Genomic DNA, 23,095 nt, shown 5'->3' with positions numbered 1-23,095 from the left:
ATTCTTCAGTGTGCACAGAGCTACCAGTGAACTGCCGCTCTCTGGATAGTTTCTCTTTTTTTGGACCATTCTTTGTAAACCTTAGAGATGGCTGTGTGGGAAAATCTCAGTAGATCAGCAGTTTCTGACATGCTCAGAGCAGCCAATCTGGCACCAGCGCATTACTGTAAATCACCTTTCTTCTCGTGTTGACCGTGTCTGCATGCTAAATGCATAGAGTTGCTGCTATGCGATCAGCTGACATATTCGCATCAACGACCAGTTGATCAAGTCTACCTAACAAAGTGGGTGATGGGTGTAATGTTAATATATTAAAATATTCATTTTAAGGATGTTAAAATGTAATAATTTGTCAGCATAATTGTTTCGTCAGTCTAGGTGCAGGGGTTTTTTTTGTCACGATAACCTGGAGAGCTTCTCCGTGTATAAAAAAAAGGCTCCTTGTTATCATTTAATGCTAACAAGGAGATGTTAACATGTTCTTGCTATGTTATTATGCAGTGTCAGATCTCCCGCTGAGCTTCACACTAAAAGGATCAGAGAAACTGATATGTTGAAAGTATCTCACATATTTTTTTTGTGTCAGTAACACACTTACAAAGCAGAATTCAAGTCCAAGAAAAGGAAAAAAAGATATAATTTGGCTCTTAATCAAGACATGTGCTAATTTAGAAAGAAAAGAGAGAAGATTGGTTACACCTTTTCAGTTTCCCCTTTCTGCTTTTCTCATCCTTCTCGCATACCCCTCAGGCAAAATTAATTTAGCTGTGTTATTCACAGCAGGTTTGTTAGTTGGCTTGAGTCTTTGACTCCCTGAAGAGTTTTGTAATTACAGATTCCGACCACTGTGAATAAAAATAGTGTGTATGTGTGCAATTGTGTGTCAGTATGGGTTTGTCTCTTTATCTTTCCCATGTTTATGTATACCTTTAAGAGATAATATGCCCTCTGTCATAGTCCAAACGAATAAACATTACTGACCACTCGCTGTGCTTTACACTACATGCCACATTCTTCAGTTCAGGCACACATTCAAGCACATTTCACACCTACACACACTGTTGATTTACAGCTCCCCTTTTTATTTTTTTAAAACATCTGTGGGTATAATCCTCTGGGTACCCTGGAGGACCTGTGAAGCTTTGCGTTAATGGACAAGTTATATTATGCATGCATACACTGTTGCATCGACTCTTGTCTTTTGTTTTTGTTAAGAAGATAAAAAAAGTTCTTTCTTTTAGGGCATCCTACGTTATTGCAAGACTAGCTTTCTAATTTTTCCAGATCCACTTCAAAGAGAAAAAAAACCTTACTGCCGGCTTGACACCTTAATTAGATTACTGTTTCAGGTTTTCAGTAATACGAGGGAGCAGTATCTATCGCGTGGCATCCTCAAGAGGACCTATCTCTGTAACTGAGACAAATTATAAATCAAGTCTGAGCTGTTGAAAATCAATAGCAAGGTGCAAATTAGATCTTATTTGATTTTTCATCTCCCTCTTTCAATATTTCACAAGAAATGAGAAGGATGGGGTTTTTTTGTATGAACAATATAGAAAGAAACAAGCAAAATAAATAGTTGGTGACAGACTGCATTTGAACACGAACTGACTTGTTTTGTTTTGTTGAGGAAGAAACTCATCATTGTGATGATTATCATAAAATTTCACTTACAATCTCAGAGAAAATAAATCTTTAGACTGCTTCTGATACACAGACTTAGCCAGAGATACTAGATTATACTAGATAGATTATCCTTAAATACAAAAAAACTAATGATATCAAATATATCAAAATGACAGATGATAGATATTTTACCATATTAATTTTTACATTTCCGACTCTTCTTTTTTAATAATACAGTAAAAGCAAAAGTCTTGAGTCACCTCTCATTTCTTTATACTTTGTCTGGAAAATGTGAAATCGGTGGAGCAATTTATTGACACAGCATATAAGGCAAAACCAGAGTTTGCAGATTTCTAACGAGACTAAAAGTCAATATTTGGTGTGACAGCCTTCTTCGACACAGTCTGAACTCTCTTAGGTAAGACTTCTTGTAATTTCTTTAAGCAATCTTCAGGAGTTTTTGTCCAGGCTTCTTGAAGGACATTCAGTGCTCTTCTTCCTTCTGTTCTGTCCTCTGCCAAGATGATCCCACACTGCTTCAATAAAGTTGAGGTCTGGACTGTGGGGAGGCCAATCCATGACTGACAGTGTTCAAGTGTGAGTTTCTCTATTCACGCTTTTACTGCATTGGCAGTGTGTTCGGGTGAAAAGTGAAGCAGTTGTCAATCAGGTTTTTTCTAGATGGTATTGCATGGGTGATCAAAATCAGACAGTACTTCTCTGTGTTTGTAATTCCGTCAATTTCACTGGTTGAAATGCAGCCCTAAACCATGACAGAGCCGCCACCCTGTTTTACAAATGGCTGTAGACACTCACTGTTGTACCTCTCAAAACCACTCCATCAGACCTGCTGCCAGTGATTTTCCTCCCATTTCTCTTTCTTGAGGATGACTTCTTGACAGCCACCCTTCCACTGAGACTGTGTCTCATGATGCTTCAGTGAACAGTAGATGGATCACCTGAAGGGTCAAATGCATCTCTCAGGTCCTGTGTCAGGTGTTTGCTGAATTTTTTGCTCTCTCTTGAGGACATGACTTTTAGATACTGTTCATCTGTTGTAGATAGCTTTTAGGCCCGCCGGTTCTTCTTTTATCCTCCACTTGTCCAGTTTCCTTTAATTTTTTAAGGACACACCAGATAGCATGCTGAGATATGCCAAGTTTTTGACTAATAGCTTTGGGATTCACCTTGTTGCTGTAAAAATAGTATTTAATGCCTGGTACTTAGTTATAGTACTAGGCAAAAAATATACTGACTTATACTGTTTCATCTCTTGTATTTGACGTCTTTTTTTAAGCTTGAATGATTCATAGATCAGCGTTAAGCGGTTCAACAAACAAAGCCCAAAGAAGTGAGGGGTGACTAAAGATTTTTATATAGTACTGTATGTTGGTAGCAATTAGGAAATATTGCTTTTTGTGGCTAAAGTGGCTTTGCTCTGCAGCTACCATGCAGCTTGTCAGCACTGCACAGTTCCACTCAAGCAACTGTAAACTGTTTTGTCTGTTGATTTTACTTTCTCAGTGGCCCCAAGTTAATGGCCTATTTCAGGGAGAGGGAATTGATTTAGTTACACGAGCTGAAGGAAGAAATGAGTAGAGACTGATGTAAATATAGTGTCATTTGTCTTTTGAAAGCTGTTTTTTTTCCCCCTTTTAGTCAGTTGGTGCCAAGAGACATTGCGTGAGTGCGCGTGTGAAAAAAAAACAAACGCTCACATTTTTGTTGCATCACTCAGCAAAGCAACCAGGATGGTTTCCCCACCTGAGGATCGATCGGAGTCTTTTACAGTGTGCTTCAAAAGCCTCCATCAGCCTCCTCAAACACGTACACACAACCACCTGACAACAGTGCTGACAGCACTTACACACACAGCTGGAGAGCACTCTGTCCAGTCTTTTGACATTAGTATGTTGTGCAAAGACCTGAGAACATAAGTGAATTCCATCAATCATTTTCTGAAATTTTCAGTAAACTGTAGCTGAAAATACAATATTTCATGCAAGCGTCATTGGGGTTTAACTTGTGAGTGGAGTAACTCTAGGCTTTGTCTAAAATATCATGGGCCTCCTTCAACAATAGTATTTCATGTGTTTTTAGACTAAAACTTTAAAAACATGTGACTAGGCCTAGGGAAAGGTTGTGGTTTTGCTTAAATATTTAAAACAGTGACACATCCTGCTTTTTACGTCAAAGCAGCATCGACATTTTCAATAATTAATGAAGACTCACATCATTAATTGAAACGAATTCATTTTTACAGTATGCATTATTAAAACCTTAAAAAATAAAACTAGTAGCCAGAAAACATGTTTACAGGAAAAATGAAAACATGTTGTGGTCTTTTACGTGGGTCTGATCATATTTTCATGCAAACCTGTCATATATATGGTTGTTCTTTTACTTTTCGCCAAAACATTGCCTGTAACGCGGTTCCAAGTCATATCGCTATTCCAGGGAAATAGAGGCTTTCTTGACGTCAAATCATGGCTAGACTTAAGGTTTCTAAGGTGGTAGTGCATGGCATTGGAAACTGGATCTATTGTATCCAAAGCACGATCAGGCAGACCAAACGTGGCGACATTATCAGAAAATCAATACATCAGACCCTGTTTGTAAATGAGCAAACAGAAAGCAGACAGAAAAGGTGAGCTGGAAAAGAAACAAAATCACAGAAATTGTTAAAAAACCCCAAAAGCATTCCTGGTTTAAGATGTATGAGAGATTGTTAATGGTTCCAGACTTTTTTTTAACTCTTTGCCCTCGTAGACCAAACACACATAGGTTATGCTATATTTCTTTAAAGTTTTGCACGACAATGACTTTACAGTGTAAGATAAAGACCCTGCAAAAATTCAGCTGAACTCACCTGAACTTAAACCTGCTTTTAGGTGCTATCAAACTAATATAACACAGTAAGGATTTTAGCTATGTAGTTATTTAGAAATAGCTGTCAGAGGTTTACATGCACTCATCATATACATGGATGCCCTGGTAATTTTGGGCTTTTAATGACTTATTCAAACTATTCTTTTTACAGAGTGGAATGATTGTACAGGCATTATTCTGGCTGGATATTTGACCACTCTTCTTGGCAGAGTTTCCAGAGTTTGGTTAAATTGGTTGCTTTCCTGGTCCCACTCAGCTTTTAGGCATAATAGGCTTGAGGTCAGGGCTTTGGGAAGACTGTTCCAGAAGCTTAATGTTATCCTGCTTTACCAATTCCTGTCAGGGTTCTGGGTCCTTCTGACCGAGCGTTTTGTGTTTCCTTGTGATATTTCTGTATTTTCGGTTATGTCTTGGTTCTTTAGTAGTCTTTCTTTAGTTATGTTTTCCGTCTTGTTTTCCCAGCTGTCATGTCTGCCTCTCTCCCTCGTGCTCCTCCGTGTTCTCTCTTCCCCTCCAGTCTATGTCTTTGTACTTCCCGTTTTACTTTGATAGTCTCCATCAGGGTTTGGTCTTCCCCTGTCCCGTTATAGTTATAGGCGTCAGCTGTGCTCCTCGTGTGTCCTCACGTCCCTCGTTATCCTTCTGTGTATTTATGTCCCCGTCTCCCTCAGTTTTGTGTCGCGTTCTCCCTCATGGCTGTCTCCCTGTGTGTCTCCCCGTGTTTTAGTTTAGCATTTCCCAGTGTAGTTTATTCTTGTATATCTTCCACGCCTGCAATATAGCAGTGTTTTGAGTGGTCTCCGCCTATGAGTCTGCATCTGGGTCCCCTCCTGCCTGCACACAGCCGTTCCCTGACAATTCAGTTTGATGTGTGTTTGAAATCCCTGTGTTGTTGGAACATCCACCTGTGTCCAAGTTTCAACCATCTAGCTGTTGATTTGAGGTGAAGTCGAAGAATTTAGAGATAATCTTCCATCTTTATTATTCCATACACTTTCAGCTATGCAGTATTACTACTGGTAGCAAAAACCCTACCACCACCATGCTTGAAAGTTGGTAACAAAACGTATTTTTTTTCCAAAAAACACTTGTTTTTTCTATGTGGGCACCAGTAAATTTTAGGCTTGAGGGTGCTGATTTTAGAGTAGGAGTTTCTTTCTTGGTCAACACCCTCTTAGTTCAGAGCGATGTAAAATTCCCTTCACTATGTATAGTGACACTGGTGTTCCAGCAGTGCCAGAGCCCTGGTGGTTCCTGGGTTATTCCTAAACATCCTAATCCGATGGTAACAGTTTGGATCTTCCAAAGTGGTGAAAAAGTCAAAGAACTTGTACTTAGATATAATTGTTTGTGCTGATGATCTTGGAACATGAAGTTATTTAAATATGGCTCTAAAACAGCTTCTTAGATCTTTACTGAGTTCCCATTGTTCTCCTAATTAATCAGTCCATGAGTGTTGACACTGTAGAACCTTCAGCACCGCTTACTAAAAGATTGGAGGGAGTATCTCTATATGTCTGAGACTGTGTAGAAAAAAATCCAAAATTAATTCAAACAGCTGCACCCAATTTCTGTTTATAAAGGAATTGGAGATATCGACTATACAATAATTCTACCTTGGAAAAAGAACCGTTCAATCATTAAAAGTCCAAAATGACCATGACATTAATGCCCATGAAGAGTGTTTGCCACCTTCTGATCACAACTGTATAAATTATTTGGAAAAGTAATTAAATTACTTTACAAATTCTCTTCAGCAAGGAATTGTCTTACATTGCTCATTAATTGTGTTACTGTTATGGGGGTAACTGACTATAATGTCATTAGTACATTCAAATTTTAATCCCTTACACTACTTGTTACTGTAAAATAAAACACAGTACTGCCCCACACGGATAATAAAATAAACAGCTCATGAATTACACAGTTAACATGTTCCAACTTAATAACAGTAAACTTTAGGGTCACAATGGTACAACAGCTGAGACAGAAAACTGTTCCAAAATAGTGATATTATAATACAATCACACCTTACTGTCACATACTCAAGAACATCTACACACAGACAAATCTGGAACAATTAAACCTCGTTTGCATTGAGAAAATCCCAAGACACAAATACACTGCAGGAGCAGAGAATTTCAGGTCTCTGACAGCATGTTCAGTAAAGTTAGCTGGGGCAAGACCATTTAATGATTTCTACACAAAAAGAAGTTTGTATCTCAATCTGTAGCTAACAGGGAGCCAGTGAAGCGAGGTGATTAATGGGGTTTCTCTTGCTTGAAAACTGGTGCAGAGGTCTGCGCTGCAGTCAGGATTAAGAGGTCAGAGTGACACCAGCAATGATGAATTCTTCCACACACAAGCGGCCCTGAGTCCAATATGATTACCAGATTTTTGTGAAAAAAAAATTATTTGATTAATGGAGTTGTCACGATTTTCAATTTTCTGGATTTTCTAACAAGGCTGAAGTAAATCCATGGCAGTATATCAACTCTTCTAAAGGAGCTGAATAAAACCTAAAGAATAAAATTGTGGGAGGGAGTAAATAGTGCTGGGGTTAGTTCACCAGCTATAGCCTTCTGGTGTACAGTAGTCGTGAACTGATTTCCTTTCTTTCTCGTATAGACAGTTAATAGCTATTCTGCTGTAAAGCTAGGCAATGTTCATCTGTAAGGTAATGTTCATTCCACAACCACTGATTTCCAAAGCTATTTCATGGGGAAAAGCTTGATTGGAGTAAAGATGTGAGAATTTTCAACACATACATTCTCAAGATATTAAGGCAAATATATATATATTTCTTATCAAACAGAATTGTATCACATAAAGTAAGAGAAAAGACTGAAATGTGTAGGCTTCAAAGGAACAGACCATTGCCTCCCCACGCTCTCTCTGAGTGAGTGTAATAAGCGAAACAAGGGGGCAGAGTCTTTGATGGCCTTCCTGATGTTCAAAATCTTGTGAATCTCTTTTTTTCTCTTTGAAATTGAGATTTGATGAAAATGGATCCGAAGCATGTCAATTAGCACGTAAACTCAATCTGCATAACATTATAATACTGCCAAGCAGAGAATAGTTTAGCTTTGAGCAAGGAATCAAGCGATAATACAATTAATTATGTGACATTACCAGCAACATAAAGAAAAGTATTCGAAAGCATGTGTACCCAATGGGCATTTCGATGATTTCTCTGCTTGTCTATCTGCTTTTATAGCATTTCTTCGCTCTCTATTTAACCCTGTAAAACCCGAACCATGAAGTGATTAGCAGCAAATTACATTTTTCTAACATACCTTATAAAAAAATATCAATTTGCATGAGTTTTAAAAATCACACTAAAGATCTAAAGATCTCAAAAATGGTGTTACAGGGTTAAAGCTTTAATCCAGTTTTCTGAACAGGTGACGTCATGATGGATTGACTTGTCACTACAACTTAGTAATAGCTCTAATAATGAAGCCAAGATGAAAGAAAATTAAGGCATCAGTGACTGTCTCTATATGAGATCATCTGTAATATGAACTATCATGTGCTGATTAGAAAGTCAGAGCAAACAAACTAAAATCCATTCAAGTCAAACCAGAACTCATCTCTGCTCCCTAATTGCTACATGTTCACCAGCCTAAAAGTTGAACAAATCTATGTGGTATCTATCCGTATCCCCTAAAGACTGATTAAGACATCTAAAACTGCCAACACATATTTTTAAATCCTTCTAAACAGGACTGGCTAAGATGAAACATCTGTCTGTGCTGATTAAAATCGTCAGAGTCAAATAAAAACTAAGAAAACATGAGTTAGACTTGAATAGTTGGATAGTTTGTTGTTGAGAATAGTCAAGAGAACTTGTTTAGAGATAGAAACTACACAAATTAGCCTTGATTTCCACAGCAGCCTCACTGATCAATTAAAAGCCAATAAGTGGGGGGAAAAAAAGATGCTTTTTTCTTTGATTTCTGTTAAGCTTTTATTGTTTTCTTGATTTCCTTTCACAGAGGGATTCCAGGAAAGAAATGTGGCACTATTATCCTGACTGCAGAGGAGCTGAGCAACTGCCGAGTGAGTAAACCATAATAATCCCCCCTGCCAAACACTTATTAGCAAGCAAACATCTGCTAGCAAAGCCTGGTTAAACAGACATCACACATAAAGTGGATAGAGCAACACGGAAGCTGGAAGGGACAAAAGAAACCAAGGCTAATAGAAACATCCTTTTGTCCACTGTAAGAAACTACCCCATAATAGCTGTAAGAAGTTTGTACTGGTCACCTTGAAATAATTTCAACAGCTCATCCCAGTAGTGAGTTGATTAATTTGACTCAAGAATTGTCTGTGCATCCTGTTTTGTCAGTATCCATCTTTTTATGTATAGATCTTTTTGTATGCATTTAGATACTGTCTACTGTCTGTCTTTGTTCCCCATGAGGTGCAATATATGGTTATTTTTAATCTAAACAACTTTTCTTACAATTTCTACGAAAATGATGGTTGTATGAATTATTACACGAATAGTTTATATGTCTCAAAGAGAAATCTATATTCTCAAAATGTGGCCTCAGGCAAAGGTGTTTGTTTGTTATAGATTCTTTGTCAGCCTTGACTGTATAATCCACTGGCTTTGAAAATGGAGGAAGAGTAAAATTTCACAGCAGAAAATACCTAATTTTGAAAAATTGAACATATGGTTAAAATATGGATGGCACAGTGGTGCACTGGTTAGTTCTGTTGTTTCACAGGAAGATGGTCCTGGGTCTGAATCCATGAGCCCGCTATCCTGGAGTGTCTAACTCGGCCATAGATGTGAATGTGAATAGTACTCTGTCTCTATGGGTTGGCCTTGTGACAGAATGGTGACCTATCCAGGGTGTACCCTACCCCTCACTGTGTGACAGCTGGGGTAGACTCCAGTCACTGCCATGACCCTGAACTGGATAAGCGGAAGAAAATGCATGGTTGGATGTCTCAAAATGCCTACTGGTGATGCTAGAATTCTCAACGCGTGTAAGCATATAACTCAGTGGAAAGAATCAGGGATCTCTAGTACCACACTTCATCTCGCTCCCTTATAGACCTAGGGGCATCCAAGGGAAAAAAGAATATGAGATGAGAAAGAAAATAAGGATGAAGACACAAAAGAAAAGTTAGAACTCAGTATGGCACCTGTGCAGTTTCACTGCTTGAACCTTCATTAGTTAGCAATAAAAACGCTGCAGATTATTTTCTGATGATCAGCTAATCAAGTCATTGGTGCAACCGTACCGTTTGTGTATCAGTCTGGATGTATGCACATCTACCCATCTGTATAAAAATGTATAAAAAACCCCCAACCTATCACGCACACAGACTCGGCTGCTGGCTGTTACACACTGCGCGCTGACCTGCTCTCTAATGAAAGGACCCGAGAACATGATGTGGTGAATGTTGAATGCCTCCTCAGCCAACTCTGGTATACAGATTTTAAATGGTTCACTGGGGTCCCAGCATACAGATTAAAACAGGAACATGTGAATACAAGAAGCTGTCCAAAGAGAAAAGGAATAACGCAGAGAGCGCGAAAGGGAAAGAAAAAATGGCACAATGAAAATGAAAGATCAAACGGGCAGTGATAAGATGATGAAACAGACATTTCTGCGTGCACAGAGTGTGTCTAGATGAGAGAAAAAGACACAATCAAACAGATAGAAACAGTCACAAAGGCACTGAAATTAATCAATATAGGATTATTTCACGCCTGGTGTATACCAGCTCTTAGCTATAAAAACTGCTTGGCTGATGATAGTGTGAGACCGAGTGATGGTTAATTAAAATGCCGTCCTGCCTGACCTTGTCCCCTGCAGCCTGTGGGATGCACACGCATAAACACACACATACAACACATTTGTATACTGTCTCTTTCACACACTTGTTCACCAACTGCAGTCAGTACTCATATTAGAAGCATTGTGCAAAATGTTTTGTTAAATTTTAGGTCACCTGCACAGGCTGGAGTTTGTATGCGGAAAGGGTCACTTATAGTAAATGACACAGTGTAAAAATAACAGCCACACTTTCAATCACAGCTAAGGTAATAATGTGGTAATAGTGGGGTAATTACGTGGAAACAAAAAGGTAATAATGTGGAATTAGCAAGTTTGTGCTAGCTGCCAAAGTAGTATCCATGTAATTCTCTCAAATCAACATTATGCCAGAGCAATATCACATTGACCTTAATGTAACCGGGTAACTTGTAAGTAACCGGGCAGAAACTGGGCATAATAATGTGGAAGCAAATGTATGTGCATAAGGCAAAACAAATTAGTAATAGTATAGTAAACGTATAGTAACAATATAATAACCTGCTAGCAATAAAATGGCAAAATCTGTTTTTTTTAATATATACAGTATATATAATGATCTGTGGTAGTAGCCTTATAATAAATAATAAGGTAATTTTGTTTTATGCTAATAATAATATGATGATAAAATGACCATAATGCTGAAATTATTCTTATCTCCCCAGTATTAGTCTTTGTTTGAAGGTAACAATATATATGTTTAATGTTGTGGCTTATTACCTGAAAACGCCTGATAAACAGAAATTATATTACCTGATAATTTCTGTGTAATAACCAACAATCAGGGCACCAAAATGCCTGTAAGGCCAAATTAATAACCTATAAAAACAAAGTCGAGGAAACATGTGGTAGTTTCGCAATACTTTTATGACTTTCCTATTACTTTTGTAATGAAGTGATAATAACGTTCTAGTCTGTTTACTATTACAACATTATTACTCATCTGTAATCGAAAGTACTGCGAAAAAAAAATCTACTAATACTGAGCTATCCTAGAGATCTTTACAGAAACTCTTAGCTCAGATTATTACAGTCAAGAACTATACTCAAAGTTAGTCAAAATAGGTCACCTCATATTCTATTTTTTACACCGGATGCCCTTCCCAACCCCCTGAGACAGTTGTGTCTCCTCCTGGTATCAATTCAGTGATCTTTTGATTGTCGGGCAAATGTATATAGTGCTACACTATATAGACTGAGTATTTAAACCTTTTCACTCTTCCACTCTTATAGCCTTGTCTTCAGCCATAGACAACAGATTTTTTCATAATAAAATGCCTATTCCTGTAACTAAACCTGAAAATCCAAACAACGTGTAAACTCTGCTATATATCACTTACCTTCTTCACCATGTCTGTGTGACGACTGTTTAAAATTTCTCTCTCTCTCTCTGTTCCTTCTATAATTTAGCCTAAGACATTTGCTATCCCTGGAGAGACAACAACGTCTTGACCTGAGTACAGTCCACTGGATTTTGTGAACATGACTTTGTAATGATGGCCTCGCTGGTGGGTCTGGCAAGGTTTAAGAGGTTAACATGAATTAAGTATTCATGAGCTGGCGTTATTACCAGTTTCTATTTATGATGTAGTCCCAGTAGAAGCGAGCGTGCGGTGGGCCAGTATTTTTTTTAAGTCTTTTCGCTTACACAGTCTACAGCAGGAAGTTTTAATACCTCTGTTCGCATAAATGATTAAACTTTATCAGCCTCATTTGCATACGTAAAGTGCTGCAACAACAATAAAAGTACTGCAAAGATCAAGTAACTTTGGAAAGGCTTTACAGTGTTTCACTGTAGTTTCTGTAGTTCTTATATGGATATTAGAAGAAATGCAAGTACATTGAAGATGCAGTCTGGGGTCCTGCAAAGGGGCCGTGTGTATAGAGTCTCTTGACATGTTGAATAACAGCAAAACGTTATACTGGGATGTAATGCAATGTAGCATGTGGCTCCACATTTACCATTGTCGCCCTCAACTTCTGTTCTCTTTTTGCAATCAGCATTATTAACGACCTCTTATGGACCTCTTAATTACTGCTTTTTTTGTTAATGTCTCTTGCAACCTATAAGCTCATGGGCTATCGAATCAAAATGTTTGAGTTTCCTACCTAGTGTGTGATAATCTCAATTTCAGGGTGGAACTTTATTATAACCTTTCTTTACTTCGACCTACTGCCACAACATAATTATTATTATGCTTTACCAGGGTGGGAGTAATGTTTGCACATACCCAGTATGTGCAAAATGAATCAAAGTGTGCTCCCCTACATTTTATCTCTCAGTATAAGGTTTCTTACTCCACTGTGCTCATGCCAGTAGCAGACTTTTAAGTGTAGATCAAAGACAGTGAAAAAATATATCTTCACCCCTCAGTTGGTGATGCTGTAGACCAGAGCTGGCTCATGCCAAAAAATGAATGTTAACCCACAGAAACATCCTCTCTCTATATTTTGTACGGTCTACGGACGCAATTAGTCTATATCACTAGACCTTATGGGTGACACTGGCTTTCGGGGATGAAATCATTAAGCTTTAAATGTGAAAAAGAAAATTAAAGAAAAACATGGAATGGTTGAAGATGTGTTCTTTAATGTGGCCGGACCTTGATTCATTTCTTTTACCCATTATTAACGCTTTCTCAGAAGCTCCGTGTCTTCATATGCAACTTTTAGATAAACAAAATAGGTATTGCCAGAAACATTCCATGTTGTATTACCCTGATTGAATTATTATTGATTACACAAAGGCTAATATATTAAAAAGAAAACAAAAACAAAACAAATGCAACCCCGAATAAAATATGTTCTATTATTTATTCGTCTCTGATTTCCACAACAGATTGACTTTGATAAATCTGAAGCATATGGACAAAATACCATGAGAGCTTATGAAACGGAGCTAGCAATTAAAGACAAGACTGTTCTCCTATTTAATCAGGTTTATGAGCCATGGAGCAAAGTAATCAATCTGAGTATACTGAAACATTTCACCAACTCCGTGTGCTGGTTATTAAAACTTCTTGCTGCTATCTAAACATGGAAAATATAAAAATATTAGGTCACATAAATTTGATTAACACCCACTTGCTGACGCTATCAACACACCCGAAGCAACCAATTTGCGGGGGTGGTTATGGCTTCATGCAAATTTCAAATGTTTCGGGGATCCTAAATCCTGCAGGATTTCTGACAACGTGGCCGCTCCCCCTCCAAATCTAACGGGGGCATTTTCGCTTGGTAGTGTGCTGACTTTTCTTGCACACAGTTCTGGATGTATACAGTATCCTCATGGTAACCCTGACCACCTAATCTCTTCCAATACATGTACTATATCACTGAATCCCACTGGCAATAAGGCAACTCTTTCTTCACAAAGTGGGAGCACAGAAGCTTGGTTTTGCCCCCAGCATCTCTATATTTGCGCTTGCTTTAAGAGAAACTTCCACCACATTAAAAGCTGATAGATCCCCGTGAGGATTTTCATTTTGCTTTAATTGCACAAATTTAACTGCCTGCCCGACTATTTTGCCATCTGTGTGATTGACCAAAACAGCCAGTGGAGAAGTTTCCTTACTAAGAGTACAGATGTTTACTCTTTGCGTGTGTAACAGCCAGGAACTTCATTTGCTTTCTGACAGGCCCCGATATATATGTCTTTTTTGCTTCTTTGATTCTATCTTTCTGTCATTGTGATGAGGACGAAACATTCTCATCTGAGCAGAGCAGTTTCCTAAATCCGAATGGCAGCCTCCTCGTCTGTTCGCCTCCACTTGCCGTGCTTCCATTTTTCTTTTTTAAAATCTTCTTTGATGCCTCTAAATTCCACTTCAGATTGTGCAATACATCTGAAGGGCAGCCTTCAGAACATTTGGTGTGGAGCAAAGTGGAACAGGTTTTCGATCAGCGTGAGCAGAGAACAAATGGAAAATGGAAAATACAGTATTGAAATGTAGAAAGGAGGAAAAACCTGGAGCGGCTGGGAATGGGGTCATTAGAAGATGCTTTGTGTGTGGAGGAGAAATTGCTTCTGCATAATTCCACTCATGTACACTGTTTGGTAAACTTATTAAATTCTACAAACCATCATGAAAACATAGAGCACAAATTCAGATTTATTGCAGCTATAAATCAAGCAAGAACAGAGGAAAGAAACAGTAAGATATTAGCTATTCACTTGTGATCAACGCTGCTTCCGGGTCCAAGCTCCTACTGCGTTCACTGAGGCTCTTGTTAGTGTTGTAATTCTATCTTATTTTATTTAATATAATAAACAAGCCCCTAAAAGTAATCAGTGATCACTGTTGGCCTGTCTGGCTTTTTATTAGCAATAATCATGTGCTGCACATTTTTAAGCTCAGTTTTTAAAAGCTTATGATGGAACTACAGCCCATGTGTTCACAGTTAACCAGGCACCAAATATTTGAAAGATTCAGAAAATAATCACTCTGAGGCTAACCATTTCAGTGGGGACATGAAGCTTAGGATCAGGTATTTTTCAGAGTGAGTAATTCAAACCACGCAGCAGCATGTTAGTGACTAACCGCGTGTTGTGGACGGTCCGTTTTCAGCTTTTGTCTCTGCTCATCAGGAACCCTCACACTGACTTTTACTGAGGGGAAAAACGTTAGCAGTCATCCTCCATCTTTGCTGTTCTAATGTGTTTATATTATCCTAACAGTAGCTCTGTAGCTAGCAACCAGGTAGAATACGATTATATACCAGCTAGCCTAACTTCAATACCTCCCTGCAAACATTGCTTCTGTTTACGTATATCACTGTAACTATGGTATATGGTATATATAGCATTTTATATCATTCCATCTTTAAATTGAAACTAGCAAGCTAACTTCCTGCTAACTTCTAAGCCCATTAAACTTCCTAAATCCTCTTTTTTCATGGATGCTTGGATGTTAAACTTTAGTATATCTGGGAGAGCAGCAACACTCATCACTTTATTGGAGATGAAAGAATTGGGTTATTTTAAATTCTCAGTGATGCCACAGTGTTTGTTTGAGTTTGGGAACTGAAGAAGAGTTTGGACCCAGATGATGTCAGACTTAGGAAGTGGGTTAAGTGGGTTTGTGTAATAACTGTCACAGTTTATAATGACTGGACAATCAATATGATCATGTATGTTAGCGATCATAAATCTGTGCTCTCATACATCACTGAACACAGAAGGACAACATACTAACAGCAGCGTATACTTTGGATCTTGTTAAGCCCACCTTTGACTCACTATTTCCTCTCAGACTCATCAATTGGGGCTTTAATTAATTTGCTGATTGCCCCTTTTTCTTTTTTTTCTGCGTTAAACCCCAACAACACACAGGCTAACACTAATTCAGGCCAATGTGTTTCTAATAAATTAGTTTATAGTATACATTTGCTAATTTGTCTTCTTTTTTCATAATTAGTGCGTCAGTAACTCTTTCTGCTCTGACACAAACAGTCCTTTTTTATTCCCCTCGCGGGTGTGAATGTGTCTCGACCTAGTCTTTGTCCCTCGAGTTAAATATTGATACGATTCTCTCCATATTAGCAAAGGGCTGTTGATCACAAAGCAGGAGTGCAGAAGTGTGTGTGTTTGTGGCTCAGAGTGTTAATGAGGCAGAAGCAGATGCATATTTAATATCCTCTACATGCTGTCATCATAAATGCTTTTATGTGCCTGTCAAGTCCTCGGAGATTTGGTGTCTTTACTTGCTGACTCAAAGTAGCAGCAACACTGCTACACACCCACCCACCCACACACACACACACACACACACACACACACACACACACTCATGCACACGCATTGCTATTAATTTACATTAACATTTATATTAATAGAACAGTAAAAAAATATGATCTGCTGTCTATTTATTGTTAAACGTTTTATTACAGCATCTTTAGATGGTCTAAAGAAGCTGTGGGCAACATGACAAGGTCGGTATTGGTTGTGAGGCAACTCCAGCTATATTTAGAGGACTTCACTGAGGGTTAGATGAACACAAATTGTCAGGTTGCAGCTGGATCCCTAAAACTCCTTCAGGACCAAACAACTGCTAAATTGCTTGAAAGCTTGCTGTCGATACGCCGTAGCAGATGTGTAAAATAAACCCCACAAATCCCAGACTGCAGTTTTAACTGGATTTCTGGGAGCAGTTTAACAACCTTTATCAGGAGAATATCTTTGATTTAGTACACCCTTGCATCTGTTATTGAAACTTAACTTACAAATTTCTCAAACTCTGTTGAGGGTTAATATTTACTATTTCAGTCTTTATTTTTTATGCATTTCATTTTACTGGACACAGATTAAAAATCTTTGAAGGAAGCAGGGGACAAGTTTTGAATGCTATCTTCCTCACAGGCGATAGCAGCCAAACATTTAGGCCAAAATCTCCTTCAAAGTTGTCTCCTTGTGGACATCTACACTGCCTCCACCTTCCTGCTACTTTTAGGACAAACCCTGGAGGTATTGTTTCACAGTGGACCTCAAACCTGTGCTTAGAACAAACATCAAGTTCCGCGTGAAAGTGATTCATGTAAATATTTTCACTACTGATGAGAATGTGGCATCTGAAAAAAATCCAGAAAGCAAACAGCAGTGGAAGAGTCTGCACAAAACCCAGAGGTAGCACATTGGGACCGGAGCATGACCAGTAGCTTGCTGGTCATGAAAAGGGCAAATTAAAGGGTTTCTGTTTTGATACAGTGGATTAGATCCATTATGCATCTTAACTTGAACTGGAATTAAAGGAAGTGATTTAAAGTAGCTGGAGCAGCTGAAGTGGTGCAGAGGTGCACAAGGAGTTGAGGACTTGTGTATTTTTTGATTATCTTTATGCAGCATGCACGGGCATACACAGATGATCTGATATTGTCGTGTTGGTGTTGTTCCCAGATCATCATGAAAATGTTGTTCCAGGTTCAACATTGCAAGTGACCAATCACATTGTTGTGACGTTATTCTTTGGCGCGCCAAGCCATTCGTGCATTTATGAAATTCCAATGTTGCAAGGACAATATCAATTCTGCTTAACGTTTATTAAAGGCTTAGGGTTAGGGTCAGGGTCCGTTGATCGGCGGACAGAGGCGGTTTCTCGCAGCTTAAGTACAGTTTTTTGTTTTACAGCGGTTTTTCCCGAAGTCGCAAAAGTATGACGTCACAACATTCTGATTGGTCACTTGCAATGTTGATCCTGGAACAACATTTACTATGTTGATCTGGGAACAACACCAACACGACGATATCAGATCGTGCAGCATACACATGCTTGCAGTCAGTGGGTTGGGAAAGTGTTGTAAAGCAGAACATAGACTGTTGTTAAAAATTATTGATTGAATTAATTTAGTGTGACCATTCGGGCCTACCTACTGCCCTGGAACTGATGTAAATTTCTGTCTGTGGTCCTGTAGCCTATGGCCAGTTTATTAATAATTTTTTATAAGGTGCACGGACACACTTTTACTGCAATATGTGCCTTCAGAGTTTTAAAAATGCAAGTGTGCTACAGCCGAGTGCAGTTTGAACTGAGAGCTCGAGCAGTAGGAAACTTGTTGAAGTCAGGCACTTGTTGAAATAGAAAATATTCATCGAGTATCCAGGGATGGGATAAAAGAAAGAGCCAGAGATGAAATGAAATCTGTTGCTACAGCAAAAAAAATTCTACTTCTCACGTTCATACTCATACATATGCTTGTGCATCAATCAGTAAGCAGTGTGGGTGTCAGCACTCTCCCTCAGGATTAAAAGAGTGTTTTTTTAAGAGAATGAAAGTGAGTGAGCGAGTAAGCTCAATGTAGGAGGTCTGTGTCAAACGCCAGTCATGTAGTGTGCGTGTGTCCTCAGGCTGAGGGCAGAATACAGATAAAGTTCCTCTCTGGCTGCTGGATTGGATGTGATGTTTTCTTGAGTGCGCTGCTGCGTGCCTGCCCGTGTCTGATAAAAAATAGTGAGAGGACACTGTAGCAACATGCAAACAGGAATTAAAATGCATTTGTGTATAAAGACACTCAAGCCCTCACTCTCAAACCCGGCCTGTCACATCTGCAATCTCGCACACATTCTTTTGCTGATTTGCCACTCGGCACATGACCAAACATGAGGTGCAAGCTGCAACATTAAAAAGCTATTAAGCTATCATTAGTGGCGCCATGGCTGCCCAGTGGAAGGCCTGAGGCTCTGACAACAACAGCAATCTACTGTTATAGCATCTAAATGTACTGTAATGAACCCACTGTGTTTCAGAGATTAGCTACAGCTCATGTGCCAGAGATCAGTCAGGCCCCATCTCTGTCAGTCCCCATCTCCGCACACAGGGAGAGCCCAGAACACGGACCGGCAGCAGTAAACAAGTAGTAGTACAATGCTAAACAGCGGACAAGTGATTTATATTTGGAGCTTTAAAAAGCGCTACGTTTCATGATAAACAGCAGTGGGAGAAAATGCAAAATCAGGCCCATTTGTTAGAGAAAGTGGGTGTACTACAGATGAAGAATACGAGCTGTTTTGCAGTAAGAATTAATCTCACAGCATCTGCTGCTGGCCTCTGATTTATTTGTGGTGTATAATGTTTGTTTATCTTTGTTTATCCACAATAGCCGTAGGTCACCCACCCTCACAGCTAATTTCTCTTAGAGATATGCCAGGGTGTAAGCATAAGAATCCCATTAACTGGTTATCTGCCAACAATAACAATACGTTTCAGCGCAAATGTTTTCATTAAGTTCCAATAAAACTGTTTTTAACAGCACTTGCTCTGTTGATATTATTGGAAGTTATCCGTGTGATCTTATAAGTCAAAGTCTGACTTCATGTGACCGTGTAAACAAGAAAGGTTCGAATCGAAAGCCTGAACTCTTGGCTCACAGGGATTCATTTTAACATGTCTCAATTCATATGAAATTCTGATGGAAAAGCATAAAAGGTCCCTGTAAGTGCGTCCAACCTTCCTCAGAACATATTACACAAACCGAAGCCCCAAGCTCAAAGCATACTTTGTGTTTGGTGTTCCTCTGAGGCCGAAATGAACCTGAAGCATCTGACGCATTCCAGATGCTGTGACAGGTATCAGAAGACGTTAGCTTGATGACTATTACTCATGCTAGAATTAGACTTGGTAAGCAGACGACACTAATTTTAGCAAGACTGCTGCTAGATGGATATGGTACATTGATTACAAAGTCTGCGGGCACACACACACGTGTGCGCGTGGTGGATCGTTAGGTCGTGTTTATAGATAAAGCTGGAGTGGACTCTAGGCCGAGTGCCAGAGCTTGACAGAGCGAGACCATATAAGCAGGTGACATTTACACTACGCAGACTAAAGCATTAGATAGTCATATGTCTAAATCCATTCCTCATATAAATAAATGGAAAGGATTTTGCCAAAATATTATACTATACCTGAAGAAATAAGCTTTTTGTCTTTTCAGCAGCAGTGTCGAGAATTCTCACATGCATGAGCGCATGTATGTGTGAGAATGTAGTGGACAGAGAGTGAGTCCTAACTCTTTTAGACTCCCACTGAAGCTAATTTTTGCTGATCTTCAGCAGTTAGATGGTGTCTTATGTCTATGTGAAATGTCAATATGAAAAAGTCCAGAGCCATTAAATTTCACATTTGAAAATCTACCAAAGTCTCCATCCGTCTGTCCATCCATGCACTCAGCTGCCCAGCCAGTCATTTTCTTAATCACTTATCCATTTCTGGGTTCAGAGGGTTCTGGTGTATCCCGCAGGTGGAGTGCACACTGGACCCAGACAGCCAGTCCATCACAGGGCCCACATAAAACTCACATAAAAGCTGAATATTGTTAATATTTTTTTAATTTTATTTAATCTTTATTTAGGCACTCGATTTACAAGAAAGAACTTTTTCAGAAAGCATTTTAAAATTACAATTATCAAAATAAAAAGATAAAATTATGTAATGTTTATACAAGAACATGTTCCAAGTTATGATTTCACAAAATTATTTATGAGTCTACAAGTGGAATCGATTGAGAGACTTAAATTTAAATTGAATGTACATTGAAAACCCCAGTAACTGTGACTATATGTCAGTAATGAATACATAGGTGCAAAATGCATTTCTTTTTTTAAATTTGTGAGATTTTCTATATTTCCATGAATGTCAGACAAAAATGTCAGATTTTCCTAAAAGTAGATACAGAAAAATCTGCATTTATTAGGGAAGATTGCATGTGAACTTTTAATTTGAAAAGTATTTCAATCAGTGGTTTGAATTTCAACCTGTAAGCTGATGTGCCAGTTTTTTCCTGCAGTCACACCCTCAGTGTTTCCCATATTTCAAGTAGGAGACACATCTCAGCATCAAGGAGAAGGAGAGGGTGTGAATCAGGCCTTTATGGTGAAACTGTTCCAGGATAGTGATAATACTAAGAAGAAGAGAAAGGCTAGGCCAAGAAGAAAAAGAGGAAACAGACGTTGAAGGTCATATTTTAACTGCTGTGTGAACAGATGGTATCGGCATGTGCGATTCCCAGTGCAAAAGGAGGTGTGATGGTCTTTCCTGGTGACACTGTTGACATTTTATTTAGCCAACAAGTCCTCACCATTAAGTGTGAATTCCTTTAAGACCGTCGGGAAAGCTCCAGGAAGCGACCTCACGAAGCTGGTTGAGGCAAAGCCAAGAATCTGCAAAGCTGCTATCAGACGCACAGTTTTGATGTCTTTAGTAATGTTTAAAAAAACAACAACAAAAAAAGCACAGAAAGGACAATAACAATGACAGTCCAGATGTCTGACTGTCACTGTAAAGAATATACACAACTACACAAACTACAGTATGTCAGAAAACATGAAATGAAAAGATGCTTTTTCATCATGCAGTATTCAGTATCCTATTGTGTGATGCACAAACAGCTGCATCCATCTGTTGCCCTCCTGCAAGCTGTGAAGATAAAAGTGGAGAAGTAGGAAGCGAGATCAAAAATAGGCCACCATGAATAAAATCACAAAGAACTAACGATGAACATTCCCATGCATCCCTACAGGATAGTGCCACCATGCAGTTTTGTGCCAACAAGCTGGACAAAAAGGACTTCTTTGGCAAGTCGGACCCTTTCATGGTTTTCTACAGAAGCAACGAGGATGGAACGTGAGTGCTGCTTGTGATTTTGTCTTGCATTGGGAAGCGTTTGAGGAAGGCTCCTGAGACATAATCCATGGAGCTCCAGTCTTGGTGCGGTGGTGTAATTCAAAGGTGCTGCATTTGCCATGTTAAGTCCATGATTGAAATGCACAACATTTAATGGAACACTACAGACAGAAACAGCAATTTATGACTATTAGAGAGGAGCTGGAGTGGTTCATGAGGTGCGTACACCCCAGAAAGCTGTGCACAGAGGCATCTATCCAGTTCACACCACAACCACAACTCCCATGACTATGCCTTACATAAAACACTCCAGGAGAGCAAATTGGAAAAAGAGGCAATTAATGTAAGAAGCATAAAATGAACAGATAAAGAAAAACACTGCATCTGAACCTGCCTTTTAAACCAACAGGAAAAACAGTTTCTGAGGCAATTCACGTAGGGATGCACAAGACTCTCCTATCTCCTCATGCTTTCCCAGAGTGCTGTTTAGCCTCCCAGAGGGCTTTGCAATTGTCACGGAGTCAGCGCTATCTGCCAACAGATGCTTTACCAAGTGTTGTGTTAGTCTAGTTTGAGTTTTTTTTTTTCATGCATTTTTCTCTTTATGTTAACAGCTTGGGAAACCAATCCCCATAGGCATGCTACAAGTATCTGTTGTTGGTGGCCAGAGGAGGTAAAAGTTAGAGGCTCGTGGTTAAACCAGTCACAGGGGTCTGAAAGGCTTGAGGCAATTAGTAGTGCATGAGTAATCCAGGCCTTTGGGTAAAAAGGCAGGATTAAAACTATGATACGTTGTTACTTTTTAGGAGGTTTTTGCTCTGCAAAACATTTTAGATATCAAAGGAATCCATTAGCATATCATAGTCTCACCTGCGGTCAAAGATAGGGAATTAAAAAGTTAGACAAAATATAAAATTATTCGTTATGGTCTAAAATATGTGAGACTGGCCTAGCCCTATTTAAGACTGCAAGATTTTCTTTATTGTTTTGCACATCTCTTACATTACCTGCTTCTTCCCTCCTATTTGCATAGTTTTGTATTTATCTCTGGCTTCTGTAAGCAACAAAGGACACATTTTATTTCACTGTTTTCTTGAATATATTTGATAACATTTGTTCTCCTTCTCTAGGTTTACTATCTGCCACAAAACAGAGGTGGTGAAGAACACATTAAACCCAGTGTGGCAGCCTTTTACCATCCCAGTACGAGCACTCTGCAATGGAGATTATGACAGGTATAACACAATCTGCTCCCACTTTACACTTTCTTATCTGCATATCTGCTGTTTTCCCCACACTGCTGCATTTGGGTCTGTTGACCCTCTCTTTCTACCTGATAATAAATATAATACACACACCATGAACAGTCAGTAATGTTGAAATGAGAGATGGTGATGTAGCAACAAATTTACAATTCTCTTTGAACAAGCTTATCTCTTATAAAATTAAACAGTTAAAAATGCTGCTCTTGAAGGTATCATTCAACATGGGCTTACAAACCAGTTAGCAACCAATTGCTGACTGGCTGTGAGTGGTTGCTGAAAGTTGCTGACAGTCGCTGTAAAATGAATTGCTAAAGCCCCATTCATACATGCCTAGAGACCAGTCATTGACTCTGGTAACTGCCAG

The 23,095-nt window shown here is 38.9% G+C and overlaps 1 protein-coding gene across 3 annotated transcripts in view; it reads left to right on the top strand.

Moving 5' to 3' along the window:
* Positions 1–23,095, top strand: part of cpne5b (copine Vb) — a 132,561-nt gene that overhangs the window by 72,845 nt on the left and 36,621 nt on the right. For all 3 annotated transcript variants that reach the window (XM_025907371.1, XM_025907372.1, XM_003441525.5), the window contains 3 exons: positions 8,514–8,577; positions 21,363–21,466; positions 22,597–22,701. In XM_025907371.1, coding sequence (XP_025763156.1) covers positions 8,514–8,577; positions 21,363–21,466; positions 22,597–22,701 — 273 coding nt within the window. The remainder of the gene's footprint in view (positions 1–8,513; positions 8,578–21,362; positions 21,467–22,596; positions 22,702–23,095) is intronic.

This window comes from Oreochromis niloticus, linkage group LG5 (assembly GCF_001858045.2).
Source record: "Oreochromis niloticus isolate F11D_XX linkage group LG5, O_niloticus_UMD_NMBU, whole genome shotgun sequence".
NCBI lineage: Eukaryota > Metazoa > Chordata > Actinopteri > Cichliformes > Cichlidae > Oreochromis > Oreochromis niloticus.
This window is presented reverse-complemented; position numbering and strand designations above follow the sequence as displayed.